General features: G+C 39.1%; 1 protein-coding gene across 1 annotated transcript in view; it reads left to right on the top strand.

Moving 5' to 3' along the window:
- Positions 1-18,156, top strand: part of LOC129374990 (dolichyl-diphosphooligosaccharide--protein glycosyltransferase subunit STT3B) — a 90,473-nt gene that overhangs the window by 64,014 nt on the left and 8,303 nt on the right. Inside the window, exons 5-13 of the mRNA XM_055053726.1 lie at positions 675-774; positions 2,494-2,592; positions 4,529-4,675; positions 7,711-7,759; positions 8,888-9,042; positions 11,514-11,725; positions 15,507-15,694; positions 16,932-17,103; positions 17,581-17,754. Coding sequence (XP_054909701.1) covers positions 675-774; positions 2,494-2,592; positions 4,529-4,675; positions 7,711-7,759; positions 8,888-9,042; positions 11,514-11,725; positions 15,507-15,694; positions 16,932-17,103; positions 17,581-17,754 — 1,296 coding nt within the window. The remainder of the gene's footprint in view (positions 1-674; positions 775-2,493; positions 2,593-4,528; positions 4,676-7,710; positions 7,760-8,887; positions 9,043-11,513; positions 11,726-15,506; positions 15,695-16,931; positions 17,104-17,580; positions 17,755-18,156) is intronic.

The raw sequence follows: 18,156 nt of genomic DNA, 5'->3' as shown, positions 1-18,156 counted from the left end.
TCTGCCAACATGTCCGAATCCAATAAGTTCCATAACAGAAAAAGATTGAAAGCTGAAAGTAATACGATTGAACAGGATTGGGAATGCAATCAAACTTCCTGTTGCTTTGCTCTCTCTTGTTCTCACACCAAGAAAGAGCTGAAGTTTGTTTCAGCTGATAACAAACTTCCTGTTATCAACTGAAAGCCTTTCTCTCTCGTTCTGGCACCCTATCGTTTCGTAGAACATGGTTTCCTATTTTTACACCCATTTCTTCCTCCTTTCATTTGAAATATATTAAATATTCTGGAAATTTCAAAGTCTTCCTCACTCAGTAACAGCATCCACACCACAGGGGATTCACGATTCAGAAATACAATATTTTTCAGCGTCCATCTTTCCAGTCACAATTCGAGCTGGAAATCTGCTGATATTTGTGTACATCACTGGTTTGTCAACTTCTTTCTGAGGATAAATAAATTTGTGAAATTTTTTATTTGAAAATCAACTGTTTGTTTTTTTTAGTGACAACCTATTCATTTGTGGATGATTGCAACCTACGTATTTTTCAAACCAAGAGTTTCCTTGCTGTACGATATTGTCTCGGGTGTCAAAATAATCAAACTTCTTGTTGACATCTTGTTAGTTACTTGTTTTTGCTTACTGGCATTTAAATGTTTTCCTGTTTCTTGAAGGTGTCAGCATGGGGAGGTTACGTGTTTATTATCAACCTGATTCCTCTACATGTCTTCGCACTGCTGCTGATGCAACGCTACAGCAGAAGAGTCTACATTGGTAAGGTTCGCACAAAGCACAAGCAATTAAATCAAAATATATATTTGTCTGTCTGACCTGCTATGTAAAACACCCCCACAAATGGTGTGTGAGATCCAGACATTGTTTTGAGACTTTCCATGCGGAACAGAAATGTGTGTAATAAACAGGAGATCCACAGGCGTTTCCAAACACTGTTGCCCCCCAGCATTTGACCCCCACAACAGGCTTCAGGGCCCAGTGACGCCTGTAGTCATTACTGATAACCCCAGGCGTTTCATCATCGGCATGGCAGGCATCCACACACCCACACGCCTCTTCACAGTAAAATCAGCCACCTGCTACCTGACCCCCTTCACTTTCTTTGCGCAAATCAGCTCCTAGCATCCCAGTTCCACTCACAGCATTCATACCACCTCAACTTTTACACATTTGCTCACTTTCATATTTATTCTAGACAAACACAAACTGTAAAGATGAAGAAAAAGGATGAATAGTTTTAGCATATCAAGAAATAAAAGTTTGACAATTTACAACCAAAACCAAAAATACAATAGATTGTGATATCCTTCTTTGTTGCTCTATCACATAAAATCCCCCCAAAAATCATTACACTTTGCAATTCTTATGTGACAAAATTGTAAAAAAAAAAAAAAAAAGGTTTGAATAGTTTTGCAAGGCGCTGCATCTTTCTGCAGCTCTGAGCTCAGATAACTCCAACTCCCTCCTCCAGTCTCTCCACATCGAAGCTGTCAGCTCGCAGTAGGCATGAGTTCACAGCAGGCCCCTTTCATGGTCAAGATAAATGAGACGGTGTCGAGCATCATCCATGCATGGACTATTAGTTGTACTCACAAAGCATAGTGTTTGAGAGATATGAAGTACATTATGGTCTATTTGCAGTGAGAGGGTTTGGCGTACCTTTACTCTATCTTCAAACAGCTCTTCAAAAGTGAAATGATGTTTGATGAGGTGGAAAATTTCCTATTTCTGACTTTTTTTCTTAGATATTTGCAGCTTGAGCATAATTCAGAAACCTTGTACCCCATTTGACAGCAAATGAGCAACAGAGATGAATTTAAAGGCATATTTTTAAGATGGAAACAATTTTTGGTTCCAGATCTTTACCCTTTTTTTCCTACTTTTGCTTTGTATCATGGCTCCTTTTTCAGAAGCAGGTGTCTCTCTCTCCATCTCAAATAAGGACCCTACACAAAAAAATCTCCTACTTTAATTAAACAGCTTGTAGGTTATGTTCCTTGGCAATTTGTCTTTTTTTTCTGACTTGAATCAATAGCATATGAGTGAAAAAGGGATTGCAGGAGGGCAGATACAGCTACTTCAAAAACGAGCATCACTCTTCAGGAAGAGTATGAAATCTTAATTAAGCTGGTGTGTCTGAGAATCTGTTCCCCCCTCCAAGCCACAAAAAGGCGGGAGTCGCATCGTTCCTGTCTGCCTGGGCGCACGCCAGGCCCCCCCGCCACACTGTGCCGAGCCAACTCCCATTTTCTCAGCAAATGACATTAGATTAGCTATTTTGTATTTACTCCCTATGAGGTACGGCAGTGAAAATCAATAGACTTTAAACACCTATATTGAGGTTGATTTTCCCCCGTAGTGGGAGCAGAACTGGAGTGCAGTAATGGCTTTTTTCATGCTGTAATTTATTTTCATTGTTGGATGTCTTATCTGTTGTCCCCTCTGTTTCTCCTTCTGCTTTATTTTGTCTTTTCTCAGCCTACAGCACTTTTTACATCGTGGGGCTCATACTGTCAATGCAGGTCCCTTTTGTCGGCTTTCAGCCAATCAGGACCAGCGAACACATGGCTGCTGCAGGTAAGACCCTCCCTCTTTAGAAGCAAGGATATTGTGTGGCCTTTTGTTTTTAATGAATTTTCTTAGAGATTTCTTTGAGTTCATTTATAGAGGGAGGAAACACATGGCAGTTTAAGAAATAGTTGTTTTTAACATGATCGCTGACAACAAAAAGGATGGAGTTTTATAATGGGGAGTGTATCAGAGATCCTGCAAAATCCTCCTACATGAAGTAGATGTTTAGTCTTCCTTCCTCAATGGAGATATCAGACTCTTGAGCTAAATCCTTTACAAAACCTGTGGAGTTGGATGAAGAGAGCAGAAGACAGGACCCTGGACTCTCCAGAGAGTGCAAAGTTCAAATATCTCTCTGAATCTCCCAGCGTCGATAAATCTCTACATAAAGTTCCGTCTTACTGGTCAAAGGTGTTGAAAGCATGGTTACCAATATGATATCTGTGCATTCTTTACATTGAGTAAATAAACTTAAAGATTTTATTTTTAATACAGTTGACTCGCACATACCTGTGCGAGTCAACAAACACAGAATAGCTAAAATCAATGACTATCTGAGACTCCATAGTCATAGTTTAGCAGTTCAAACACTAAATACACCTAAATATGAATTAATACGCACAGTGGAAACAGTCTGTTTTCTGTTAGGCAGACTAATGATTAAATATGCACAGCGATGAATGCACATCACTCCTTTTGGATTTTCTCATTTTAACTTTTGTTACTCCCAGGAATGTAAATACATTCTTGTATTATTTTTAACCAACAAGTTGACTTTCTTCAGGATGTATCGGGTGCAAATTCCTCCTCAGCGTTAATCACTCTCTGTGGGAGAAAAGTGATCTAAGGTACATTTCCAAAGAAGAAACAACAAAGCACCCTTGCCTGCCACTCATGTGCAGTGCTCTCCAGTTTTGCTTTTGGGAACTTTATTAAAGCCTGCCGAGTTTCAACTCTCAAGTGGGCCCATCTGCTGCCTAGGAAACGGCAATGAATACATTGGCAAGTGCTCCATTCATCCGTTCATGTTTGCTTTTTGGCACCTTTTGAAAATGGAGTAAAGCCCTTTTTTTACGAGAGAATTTTCTTAACGGTGCAGCAGGTGCACATTGAAGTGTCCCCGTTTTTATCACTGGCAGCCTCACGAGAGGAAAAAAGAAAAAGAAAAAAAACATTTAAAAAATGTATCCCCTGGTTTTGGCTCCTGTCTCTCTTAGAGAGCAAAATGTGTTTCAGTATCATCAAGGTAGCAGCTGCTTAGAACATCTGGTGGCAGCATTCATGGAGCTCAGTGGGACCTAAGTGGAGTGTCTGAGTCACGGACCCACCAGGGCCAATGGGACATTGCCCCACTTAGGCGGGAAAAGCAGCACGCCAGAGACTGACAAGCATGTTAGCAGCACGGCTGCCCTCCAGGAGACGGGCAGGAACGTAACCGTGGAAATGGGAGAGCAGCTCTTCTGCCAGTGGCTGCGTAACGGAGGAGTGCGGGAGGCACGGGGGGGGGATTTCACGCAAGGTTTCCGAATGGATGGAAGGTGATGCAAACTGGAGAAACCAGGTCGCTCTTTCGTTTCTGTTTTATGCGTGGAACAGTCCAGACAAGCAAGGAGGTGATGGAGAGAACGACCCAAAGAAAGTCTGAATGCAAAGTGTGACTGACGGGCTGCAAATGAAGATAAGGCAAGCAAAGAGACGGGCATATTTACACAGATATGTCTCATGAATTTCAAATATGTTGTCCTGAGGTATTAGTCTTTAACATCTGCCTGGCTAGCCAAGGGGGATCTCATGGACGTCTTTGTGGGAACTCTGCAGAAATGACTAACCCACTTTGTACCCAGCAGGAGGCGGCATCAATCAGAGCCTCCTCAAACATTCAGCTGGAGTTTCCTTTGGATGTTTGCTTAATCTTTTATGTCTGCCTGTGCCTTTTTCTCAGGTGTGTTTGCTCTTCTGCAAGCCTACGCCTTCCTGCAGTACCTGAAGGACAGACTCACCCGGCAGGAGTTTCAGACACTGTTCTTCCTGGGGATCTCTCTCGCCGCCTGCATTGTCTTCCTCACAGTCATCTATCTCACCTACACAGGTTTGTTTTTAGATTTATTTAAACAATTTTTTTTATCAAGTCATAGACAACATATTTTTCTATTTCTCCTGTAATTATCCATTCATCTAAGATACAGAGTGTTCCATATCCATCTTTTTATCCTGCAGCCTCTGGTTATTATAAGTATAAATTCAGACCACAACACTCTTTTTTTTCATACATCCAAAACTGACATCCTGGAAATTTATTAAATGAAATGTTGAGCTGTGAGGAACTTTTGCATTTGCTCTGCAATATCGCTCAGCAGTTTTAGATGACACAATGTAAAAATATATATTTTTCCAATATAACTTATTGCAGCTTTTTTTTTTTCTTTTTTTTTTAGTAAAGCAGCAGACCTCATGCATTACAGTAAGGTGAAGATATAAAAAGGATTTTATTGCTAAAGATTCATTCCAGAAATACAGATGGTTAAAATAAACAAAGTACTATAAACAAATCTTTTTCACATAATTTTAACAACTATGGTTAGGAAATTGTATTGCGGTTGGAAGACAGTTTTTCTGGGCAGATTGAGTTAAAATTTTCTTGATGGCGATTCAGACCTGGTATTTAAGCCATTTCAGAGCCATTTCAGAGCTTTATTCTGCTGCCATGCACTCATTCCTGGTGTGACCTGCAGGCTTTCCCAGTGGGCTGCTAATCAGCATTCTGTGTCTGAAAATTACACTTGGAAGGCAAAATAGTAAACAAGCATAAACAGATATGAATGTTAAAGCTTTGAATCAATTTTTTTTAGTGTGTGTGTGTGAATGATTCAATGCTTGTTTTTTTCTTTTTGCATCTGCAGCCAGCTGGGTGAACTTTGGGCATGTTGATGTTTTTCCCTAGACATTTCATCCCGCTGCGGCCATTATTCTGAACTTTAATATTCCTCTTCTCAGCGTATTTATTTGTTTCTTTCAGACTTTAAAGTTCAAATTTGCCTGACCTAGAGATCTAAATCGTCCCCTCATCTTTTCTCACCCAATGGTGCTTCGCCCAGCAGCACATCCTAAAGTGAAAGTGAAAAAGTTAATTCCTTTGGATATCTGGAAACTTTGTTTGCAAAGTTTCGCCTGCGACATTTAAGATTCAGTGTTCTGCTACTCAGCATAATATATACAGCTTGTCCAGGACTTCTCTAAGTGCAGACAGATGGTAGAGCCCTGCATACGGACTGCTGACTCGCATGCATGCAGACGTTCTGTCACTTGGACACTGGCTTCGTCTGGTAAAACATTGCCGTCTGTCTGCCATCAGAATTTAGCAGTAGGACTCTGACTGTTGGGTGCAGGGTGCCAGTTCGTCACTGAGACACTACCTACTCAGTCCTGTCTATCAAACTTTCATTTCAGAGTCAGAAGACAGGAACTGTATTTTTCCCCTGTCAGTATCTTTACTACTGAGCCAAGTATTGATTGGTTAAATCAGTACTAACCTATGAATCGCCTCATAGTGTCTCCATTTATATTCCTGCTGCTTTTCTTCATCTCTTTTCTTGCCTGGTTTGGTTTACAGCTCTGTAACGTCTCATTTAGAGAGCTCTCCATCTTCTTTTAACTACCTGAGCGGAAGAACGGCTACAGGACAGAGTACGACTAAATGATGGTGTTAAGATTTCAAGAACCTTAGAGAGTGTCTGTGTGTACCATTTTTAATTTGTTTGGGCTCCAACAACCCTCAGGAAACTGAGCTGGAATATATTCTAGATCAAAGCCTAACTAAGAGACATTTGTAAATGCCCTGTGAGGTCTAATTTGCAACTTAAATGGTTTCACTTACATTTGAAAACAAGTCAATTCCACTAATTAAATAGCATCAATAAAATATATTTTGAGCAAAAATGTGTTCTCTACTGAAGGATTTCTTGTCTTTAGGCTCCAATTGCTTTCTGCAGTTCACCGCTACTGGACTTGCTATTCATGTTTCACTTTAGTCGATATTTGAGTTTTATTTTAATTAATTTTTTAACAACAGATACTTTGAGAAAGATGAATTCTAATTATTTCTGCAAATACCAAGGTAGCTTGTTTAGTACCAGAGGAAAACCTCAACTGGAAGAGATAACTTTCTGTTTGAAAACGTTTTGCATACAAGAGCTTTAAATTCAATTTAATCTTGTAATTTTACAGTGCAGTTCTTTTTACATAGGTGAAAATACTTGAATTTTTCCATTTAAAAATTGCTTAATTGTATGTTATTTTTGACACAGACTATATTACTTTGAAACAATTTGTAGTTTAGCTTTACTGGTTGGTACAAATTTGAAATTCGTTCCCAGTTTTATTTCCAGATTTGATCCCATCCTTGAGAACAGATATTTTTTTAAATACTATTAAGCTGCATGATTGTTTGCTTAGGAGAAACTGGACCTTTTAAGTCACTAAGTTATTAATGATTTTTTTGAGTCCCAGGTATTGTTGGTATTATTGTTAATTAGAAAGCAGAGACAGCAGAGTTCTTGATGCTGAGCTGCATATCAAATCTCTGTCTCCTGTCGTTTATCTGTAGGGCAGAGCTAAATAAATGGGAGGAATGTCTTAATGACAAATGGAGTGAAAAGAAGCGAGTTTATAAATAGCACTTGTCGTCTTTTAAAATTAAAAATGGTCTGATGGTCGATACAAGGCAGTGTGTTTGTCATTTTAGTTTGACCCACATTTATTTAGTAAAAAGGTTTGGTTTCCATCCTGTCATTTCCAATTGCCCAATTGTTCTGCTTTGAATAAAATGAGGAAATAGTTTCTATTGTGAAGTTACTTATTTATTCAGACTATATGTGTATTCTCTGCTGTCAGTGTTGCTGAAACAATAGACCCAAACTGTCCTGTTAGTTTTTCTTGCAATTATTATTTTGCTTAAAGAGCAACCAAATGTTTTCATAGTTTTAAGAACTTTTTATTGTTCCACTTCAGATTAATATAGTTCAGCAAACCTTTCTCACACCTCCAAGCAGCCCTTGCATGTCAAGTGTGTAATAAAAAGCATTAACACAAAAGCATTACCTTATTGATCGTCTCTCCTGTCTGCAGGATACATTGCTCCATGGAGCGGTCGCTTCTACTCACTCTGGGACACCGGGTAAGCTCTGCTGACCTTCACACTCCCACCTGTCGATGGAACACTTGTCCAGTCAACAGCGTGTGTGCATTTGTTTTCTGAGACGGCAACAAAGCCGTCCTGCATCGTCCCTGGAGGAAAAACGCTGCTGATCCATGCCGTGTTGAACAATGCACGAGGCACTTCCTGTTCTCCAGATGCTCTGCAAAGTGTGGGATTTTTCCAGCACAAGCGAGCAATCCCTTAAACTCTAACTTGCTGAAATAAGGAAAATGGGGATATTTTGTTTGTTCTGTTTTTTTAAGCTCTGTGCTTCCAGAAAGAAAATCTGCTATCCTAGTTTTTCAAGCTGCAACATCAAACCGCTTGAATATTTAAAATAATATTTTTAGATCCTGCTCACAGAGACCACTGCACTGAACCCCATTGAAAACCTCCTGGTTGTTCCTCCAAATATTGATTTCTGAACTCTTCCTGAGTTAAAACTTTACTTTTGTTTTTCTAACTGAAAATTAGATTGTTTTCTTTGCATTATTTCAGGTCTGAAAGCGCTGCATATTTTTCATTATTTTGACCATTTCTCACTTTCTGCAAATAAATACCTGCAATAATACGTGAAGAAAGGGTTATTCTTCAGGTCTGACTGCAGACCTGAAGAATAAAACATTCATAAGATAATCAGACTTCAACATCGCTATGAAAGTGATTTAAAAATGTGGTTAATCAGATGTTTTATAATTTAATAAAGACTTTCTTACATAGAGCCATTTTAGTTTCTAAATGTAAACTGCATTAATTCAAGTTTTCTTTATTTCATATTATAGAATTTCTTAGATTTTTAAACATTAAATGTGATCAAAAATGGCAAAAACACAAATAATATCTAAGGGCCAAATACCTTTTCTTTTCACTGTGTGCACAAAAGCTATTGACAGTTTTCATTTTTGGCTAAATGAAATCTGAAATTAGAGTTAATTCAATCTGATTTACCATAATCATATTAAATCTGATTAGTATACAGAGTAGAAATGATTCTTCATATTTTATCCTTGATCAGAAGATCTGTTGTGTAATTGTTTTGTTTTCAGGGAGGGTGCATAAATTATAATTATAACCTGTCTGTGTTTTCCTCCTCTCATGTCTCCATAGTTACGCTAAGATCCACATCCCCATCATTGCATCGGTGTCGGAGCACCAGCCCACCACGTGGGTGTCCTTCTTCTTTGATCTGCACATCCTGGTCTGCACCTTCCCAGCAGGCCTTTGGTTTTGCATCAAGAACATCAATGATGAACGCGTGTTCGGTGCGAAGATTTTTATTTTATTTATTTATTTTAAATATTTACATCATAAAACCTTAATTTGACCTGTGGCGTTGAGCTGCAATGTGAGCTGTCTGTGTATTTTGCTTCTGCTGCTTTCAGTTTATTTACTCCTGCTTTGGTTTCTGCAAATATTTTTTATTTTGCTAAAAACTGCGATGCTGAATCCATTATTTTCAGACGAGCTGAGATGTACTCCATATATTTTTAATAAATCAAACAGGTATTGATGTTTATGAGGAATAAACAATGATGACTTCAATGCTTTAGAAGATTTATTTTTGATTATATGATCTTCAAACTTTGGATTTTATCAAACTTTAGACGAAGTTATAAAAATTGGTCAGCCCTTAACGTATTGTAGGCTTCTATTGTCTACTATTGCACATAGTGAGAATGTATCTTTGTTTTGTCAGTTAGTGAGAAACCTTCAAAACCACAGTCAGAGACAAAGCCAGATAGAATACAGAATGTTTGCTCATAAGTTAATAATAGTAGAGCTCAATACAGCTGCCCGGGTTGCTTTCAACATGTCAAACCAGCTACAAGCAGAACTCAAACCAACATACAGCTCTGTGGTGTAGATAATTAAGAGACGGAGCTGGTTGTCTTACATGCAGCCATTTCTTCAGCTCTGGAAAACCTCTCCTGTTGAGTTTAAGACCAAACACACCACAGTTTAATTGCAGATATTATTCAGTGTTCTTGTGTTTGTTGTTGGCAATCAATTTCAGCATGAAAAAATAAATCAGTAAACTTGTTGCAAACAAAGAAAAATGTCTCAACTAATTATCCAAAAGACTAAACTCCTACAGACCCTTTATTCTAAATATTACATTCAGACTATGCCTCCCTAATGCAGCTTATGTAGCTTGAGACTTTCATAAACTGGCTGCATGTAGTATTTATGTGCAGCCAGTTATAGATTTGTCATTTTGGTTCATCATTGATGTTCTTGATGTCATTTGGTCTTAAATTAATTTAGAACAGGGGAAAGCAAATTGAGAATCAGATGTTTCTAGAAACACTTATTTAGGGGAAATGTGTAGGGATAAACATATCAAAGTTTTCTATATATCAGTTACTAGCTTAAAAAAAAAAAAAAACTTGCGATGGTTTTGTTTTTCTGTGGGCTCAGCAGCAGCTCTCTGTGCTTTGCTCTTGTTGTTCTGTGGTTTGTAGTGAAACATTTCAGACTGTTCCAACCTGTAGTTTGTCTTCACCTAATTTGAAGTATTCCTATTCTTAAGACCACATCAAACTTTGAAAATCATTCATAATCAGGCTCATTTAATAGTCAATCAGAAGCTTTATCCACTAGTCAATCAATTACACTTTATGCTCACACAGCAAGGAAGGAAGAAAACATCCATTATTACTTCTTGCCTAAAAGTATTAATGCCGACTCATTAATACTGTCAACATCATTAATTATATGTAGTTGTGGTAACCGATTTTGAATAGTGTGAAACTAAAGTGACATTTACAGTTTCGTACAAATCCACTCGACAAAACCTGCTGCAGAAGAAACACAGAGAAGCTTCGTGTAACAAACTCTCTTCCCTAATATACTTTGAGACTGACATTAATAACAGACTGCAGCAAGCCCTGCTGCATGTTAATCTTTTCCTTTACTGTTCGAATTTCAAATGATTCTTGGAACAAAATCTGGCAATTGATGTATATGTGAAATATGAAAATTTTTTATGTAGATGCATGTAGTAGAAAAGTTTCACATTAGAGGTTGCGCTAAACGTTTTATTCCTTCCAGCAGCCAGTGTCACGTTACTCACATCTTGGCAGTTTGGAAGGCATATTTTAGCTTGAGGAGTTTTTGTGAACTTTAGGCTGACAGGTGCTTCATTGTTCTTGATGAAATAAATGTTTTTCCACCACAGGGTCTTCATTTATGTCAGGATGGAACTGAAAGCCCTCATTCTGCAGTGGATATTGGTTGTCCTTACATGCCTTGGTAGAATATTTTTGATTTGCATGGGGTTATAAATCAGCCTCCTGTTGTGTGACTCAGCTGCTTGTTAAGTGTTAAGTTATTTAAGCTTTTAAGCAGACCGACCGACTGACTGCATCTTCACAAAACTTTTTGTGTTTGCAGTGAAAGACACTTGGGGCCCCCAAAGGATGGCAGATTTTTAGTTCTTAAGAAAAGGATCATTGCAGTCTGCCTCTGTTCAGCAGCTAATTAACCAATAACAGTTATTGATTAGCCGTGCACCTATAGAGCAGGTTGGGCAAGGATAATGTTCAGCCATTGTACTCTCTGTTCAGGGTTATGCAAAGACTGATTATGCTGCCCGACATTTACTGCCCAGTCTCTTTATTTTGCAGGTTTATCTCTGTTCAGCTACATTCAGACCTTGTTTATCCTCATCTGACCTTTTTGTTCTGCTTCAAACGATTTCTTACCCTCCTTTCTCTTCTCTCTGCCTGTCCAGTGGCCCTATACGCCATCAGTGCAGTGTACTTTGCTGGAGTAATGGTGAGGCTCATGCTGACATTGACTCCGGTGGTGTGCATGCTGTCTGCTGTGGCGTTCTCCAGCGTCTTTGAGCATTACATGGGAGACGACACCAAGAGGGAGAAGCCGCCTGCTGAAGATAGCAGCGACGAGGACGACAAGAGGAACTCTGGGAATCTTTATGACAAGGCGAGTCTTGCTGGAAAAACCCAGAGCTTTATTTTTGTAGTAATTCAAAAGTAAAGGGAACTAATTGCACACAATGTGAAATATTACCAGTGTTTGTGTTGTCTTTGATGGCAATGTTTAAGAGAAAGTTAATACTTGAATCTAAAAATGACATAAATGGTGAAGCCACCTTACTGACCAGACAGGTTGATCATCATTAAGGCCAGTGTTGGTGCTTTTGGCAGTGAGGGTCGGTGTCAAGCCCAGCTGGACCAAGAAATCAACTTCTCCTTAAAGCTTGTTAGCCTCTGTGTGTCAATAACTGTCTGCTGGATTGTCATGTGATCAGTATTCCCAGTGACTGTATAGAGCATTACAAACAATTTTGTTTACATATACTGTATTCGGCTATTCGGAGGTCAACATTTCTGTGTTGGTCTTTACAAGTCCTTGATAGGACTAATAAAAAAAAAACATAATTCAAAACAAACACTTCAAATATACCAAATTTTGTGCAATAGATCTATATTAAACCTAACTGTGTTGAGTTTTCAGCAGAAATAAACTGACTTGGATGCACCTGTATGTTTGGGTGTTAATGAACTGCTGAGGTTTCATCACAACCTTTGCAGTGTGAATGTATTGACACATCTCTCCTTGCTCCCCGACTGTTTGAGCAAACTGTGATTCAGCAATGACTCGGCTGCTACAGTTCATGTTGTTTCCATCCTCTTAGTCGGCTCACTTTGTTGAATTTAGAAGCGCGTTCTCGAATCATTTCACAACAGTAATTAAAAAAATAAGACCTGGAAAGGTTCTTCCCACCCCACAACCCCAGTAACGCTTTCCTGGAGGTATTTATGTTTAAGGAACAAGTCTTGTAAACCAAGTAAATGCCTATAAAAATACATGTTACTCTGCATATATAGCATGCACACGCAGTAATTGAGAGCATCTAATTAAGCATTAAATACATTGAATGAAACAGAACATTAGAATTTAAGCATTGTTTATATTGACAGCTTAATTTAGGGAGACCGTAAACACTTTTATGAGCAAACCATTCAGCATCACCAACGTGCCGTCCTGAGAAATCTTGTTTGTTAAAGGATTCTGTCCTCTGAAGTAGTCCTGTTTACATTCGGTTAGTTAGGCCCTTAATTAAGTTTTATTTATTCAGGCGGTTTAATCAAGGTAATGGGTCTGTTCCACAAGAGCAACCTGTGAAGAAAGTACAAGCTCTTCTCATCAAATCAGAAAGCCAAACATTTATCACGCACAGCAGCTCGAGATCTCATTACAAATGCCAGTAAACTGCCACAATTTAGGTTCTGTTCATTTCAAATGGGCTTATAGCTTAGCTAAATGCAATATTATATCAAAGCACGTTGCTAGACAAATGGATCCAGTTTTTAGGATTGGATTAAAATCAATCCATTATGGCATTCATATTGTCAATCTTGCCCTGGCAACCTGTCCAGGATGAACCCATTTGCTGGAGATAGGCACCAGCAGCCCTCCCAACCCCATTAGAGACAAGGGTGTACAGAAAATGGATGGACGGAAGGACATTGTTAATCTGTATCCAATTACATAGTCTACTTCAAAGAAAATTACAAAACCAGTCATATTTAGATCCATGCCAGTTGTCTTTGTGAGGAAGCCTCAAAAAGACATTTTTGAGGCAGCCATTTTTTTTAACCAAAGACTCCCAGAGGAATGGCTGAACACAGAAACAGTGAATCAACAGGACTTTCAGTAGGAAAGAAAAACAAAAGACTCTGATGCATAGAGTACTTTCTCTGAAAATGGAAAAATAATGTATTATTTCATCAAGGAGACATGGCTAAGAACAGAAGCACCGAATAGGAAGTCTTACTCATAGGATAGTAGTACAGAGTAAACAAAGTTAATGATACCAATAACTCTCAGTGAATTCATCCTGCAGAACACAGAAGCTCTGGAACAGGATCACCTTCTACCAGAAAGAAAAAGAAAGACGAAGTGCTTAATTACCAAGAATCTGGACAACACCTCTTTGACGAGATCTCAGTTCTGATCTAAAACACTCCTTCATGTCTAGACTTTGGTTTCTAAGTGTCAGACTTGTAACCTTTCCAGGCTGCACAGTAGGTGTGAGAAAGATGACGAACAGCCACATCCTGAGCTTAGTGTTAGACTTTATGTTTAAGGTAGGTTGCTTATTTTACGTCTCTTGTATTTTGAAAGTATCCAAGCAGGAGTGTGTATTCCGGGGAATTTTAAAGCGAACCCCGCTGTCCAATACTGGTTCAAGCCAAGGGTAAAACAACCAAACCTACTCAGATGGGATAAGTATCAAGTCCAGTTCAGCGAGAAACTAAGCAGCAGCTGCACAAAATGCTGACCCAACACTGAAGATCCGGCTTATATGGTCTTTGCAGTTCATCTACTTCTGCAGGACAATGACAGCCTTTAGAAGGCAACAACATGCGCTTTTTTGATAGGGAAGGTGGTTCTAGAGTGGAGGGAAAGAAGCTTTTTATGTTAACCGTGATAAAGCAAGTCTAAGCAGAGGACGTGGCCTCAGGTTTCATCTTTCTAACACCTACACTGCTGCCTTGAATCAGTTTAATAGCCTTTCACACCTGAGACGTGATCAAAACATCAAGTTTCAGTTAAGTGAAAAAGACTCAAACTTTGAACTGAATGGATGGTAGGACCGGTGACTCGGGTGACCTTAAAAGACCTTATTAGTGCTATTAACAAACCTGATGGCATAAGTAAAGAAGCTTTTTGGATGAGTTTTGAAACGACTGCAATGAGTGAGAAAAATCTACACTTACATAGCTGATGTCAACAGAAAGGAGAGACTAAAACAAAAGGAACACTTGAGTCAAGAGTACTCTCTATGAGAAATAAAATCCATCGAGTGAATAGCAGCAGTAGCAACTTAACATAAAATCATAAAAGAGGGTGCATTAGTGGAAAAAGAAGCTGCTAATAGTAATAGTTTTTAGATTCTGTCCAAGAAAGAGACCTTGCCAAACAAGAAAGCAGGGAAATTAGAGTACTTTCTGTAGGAACAAAACAGACGAGATAAACGGTGCTAATGCCAGCAGAATCTCCATCAGTGGCTGTAAAATAAGAGACATGGAAGAACTGAGCCAGGGATCTGTATCTTTGGAAGAAAGAACACAGAACTCTGAGTAAATTCCAGCAGAAACGGCAAATATTGCATCGTTGGAAAGTAGCAAGAAAAAATAAATTGCTAAAAAAATTTCAAGTCTTCCTGCTCTGGGAGCCTTAAGCAGCATAACTATTTAGATTGTGCGATAAATCTTAGTTTTACGTTTATTCTTCCTCACAAAAGCTGCAGGCTGGTTTCACAAAAACCACAGCCAGTTTTTTTTTACACTTTGCTTTATGTTTTATAGGAAAAGCAGCAATAGCAGTACATGTGTTAGTTTCAGTTTAACATCTCACCACCCGGAAATATCTGATTTTTGTGTCATTTACATTTTTCTTTCTTGATTTAAACTCTGCGTTTTCATCTCAGAGGATGGAGTTGTGCTTATTTACAGTTTACAGTCTTCCTCTGCAGGTGAGCCATGATTTTCAGCTGTAAAATAATATTAACTCATCATAGCGTTTTACGCAGCAGTTCTCTGACACGTCTTCACACAGCACAAAAAAGCTGTGGACACTCCAAAAGACTTCGCTCATTTAGACGAATTAATAATGCATGTCATTAAATAATTTATATCTCTGGAAGCCTTTGGATTTTTTCGTCTGTAATGAGAGCGCGTGTCTCCCCCTGCAGGCGGGCAAGGTGCGCAAGCATGTGTCTGAGCAGGAGAAGGCAGAGGAAGGTCTGGGTCCCAACATCAAGTCCATCGTCACCATGCTCATGCTGATGCTGCTCATGATGTTCGCCGTCCACTGCACCTGGGTGACCAGCAATGCCTACTCCAGTCCCAGCGTGGTGCTGGCGTCATACAACCATGACGGGTGAGAGCCACGCGTCGCTCTGTTTTTGGAGATCCCATAACTGCCAGCAGCTCTGATGGTTCATACTGCACCAAGACCAATTTGAATGTATTGTTTGCAAGTTAGCACATGTGTATGTATGCAGGACTGCACAGAGCTTTGGGTTCATGCACATGTATATTTCATGAGCTGTATCGAAATATTGATGTGTCCCTGGAAGATATGATATATTGTTTAACATGGATTCTGTAGGTTAACGCAAACACCAGTGGACCTTCTCTGAATTTGTAAAAAGCTCATATATTATTCTCTCTGCCATGCTTCAAAGGCCTAATTATTCTTTTAAAGTCCCTAGGAAGAAATATTGAAGGCTAAATGGTGGACCCACAAGTTCTCATGCATAAATTTATAACGTTGCTGTAGGAGCACAGACAATTGTTTAATCATGCTATTCTTGGCTACATGCCTGTCAGATTTGCTTCTTCGTTTTGGATGTATGCATACACACACGTTTGTACACATACACACGCACAGATTTAATGGAATGAATAAACCATGTGGTTAATTAACTTGTCTTCGTGAGGTAAATTTAATAACCAACACCTTATTAATTGATTATGAAGAGTTATTTGTATAAGATGTTGCCATTTTGATTCAACACCGTAACTAAATATGTCCCTTATTTATGCAAATAAGTCTCATTAAGATGGAAACCTCTTTGTGAAGAAGCACCTGGTTTTAAAACATGAATATTTCCTGCAGGCATAAATTGCCTTGAACTTTTTCACATTATAAAAGCAAACTTTAACGTCTGTATTGGGATATTTGGCTGCAAACACAAAGAGTAGAATCATGATGGAGAATTAAAACAGTACAACGTTTTTGAGATGTGTTTTCCCATTTGAGGCTGAGACCAGAGCAGAGGTTTGCCTTTCAACAGGACAGCAACCCTAAGCTGTCGTGGGATAGTTTCCATAAAAGTGTACTCGGGTTCAAGTGGCCTAGTCAAAGTCCAGGTCCGGATGAAAACTTTGGGCAAGACTGAAAAATTTACGTCCATAGATACTTTCTATCACATCTGTCTCTACTTGATCAGTTTTATGAAGTTATGGGCAAAATAGAATTCAGATGTGCCCAGGTCGCATTCGGTTAGTGATTGTAACACAAGAAAATTTGTAAACCTCAGGAGATATCGACACTTTTCTGCACAGTCCTCCTTCCTGTCGGTGTGATTACTTGTTTTCCTTCTTCCCTTTAGGACTCGTAATATTCTTGACGACTTCCGAGAGGCTTATTATTGGTTGAGACAGAATACAGACGAGCACGCGCGCGTGATGTCATGGTGGGACTACGGATACCAGATAGCTGGCATGGCCAACAGAACCACACTTGTTGATAACAACACATGGAACAACAGTCATATAGCTCTGGTAAAAACTCCCTGTTTCTGTCTAATGTTGTTCTTTTATCCAGAGACACGAATGCATTCCTCTTCCTGCAACTGAATCGTTTGCAGCTCTTCAGTGAGTTTTTATGTAATTGCCACATTATGCATCATCACTTGTTTAAACTTGTTCTGCCGAATTTTCAATGAGAGAAATTTAAGTCAATTCTTGTCAGATTTTTTCAGCTTTGATTTATTTTTCTTTCTTTAAACTGCAGAATGCAGACAAATGTTTTCATCTCTTAGTTAAATCTTAAAGCCCTCCAGCTCTGCTCCGTCTTGTTTTCTACCTGCTGTCTCTCGTCTCTGCAGCGTCTATCCACAGGAAATGTAATTACAGAGAATACATGATTGTATTTCTGTTCAATAATTCTCCTCTCTGCCCCTGCAGTATTGAAGCCTGGCGTCTTTTCAAAACAGGAAACGCCAATTAAAGTCTAACTCCAGTTGTTGATGTTTTCAGGTGGGGAAAGCCATGTCGTCCAATGAGAGCGCGGCCTACGAGATTATGAGGTCACTGGATGTGGATTACGTGCTGATCATATTCGGAGGAGTAATCGGCTACTCCGGCGACGATATAAACAAGTTCCTGTGGATGGTGAGGATCGCTGAAGGGGAGCACCCCAAAGACATCAGGGTGAGTGAGTGAGGGATGGCGGTAACTGTCTGTGAACAAAAACGCAACAGCGTGAGAGATTGATGTTTCATGTTGGAAATGGCCACAAGAAAAAGAAAACATGCATCTCTGATGACTCAGATGAATGAAGACGCATTATTAGACTTGAAGGAAGCTGGGTTCGTTTTTTTTTTTTTTTTTTTTTTGCCTGATTTGATTCAAAAAAACGGCATTGCTGACAGAAGATTTAACATCTTTACCAGTGAACTGAACATCTTTCAGTTCAGCAGTTCGGCCTTCATGAACATTATAGCCGTCAGTTTGGTGTGAAGCTGCCCAAGTCTATTAGGGTTGTTGGCAACCAAGCTCCTACGAAAACAGTGGGTTCCTGTCATTTTAGGGATTTTCTGAACAACTTGACTC

The sequence above is a fragment of the Poeciliopsis prolifica genome, unplaced genomic scaffold (assembly GCF_027474105.1).
Source record: "Poeciliopsis prolifica strain line A6 unplaced genomic scaffold, Auburn_PproV2 SCAFFOLD038, whole genome shotgun sequence".
NCBI classification, from domain to species: domain Eukaryota; kingdom Metazoa; phylum Chordata; class Actinopteri; order Cyprinodontiformes; family Poeciliidae; genus Poeciliopsis; species Poeciliopsis prolifica.
The sequence above is the reverse complement of the archived record's forward strand: the minus strand, read 5'-3'. Positions and strand labels throughout refer to the sequence as shown.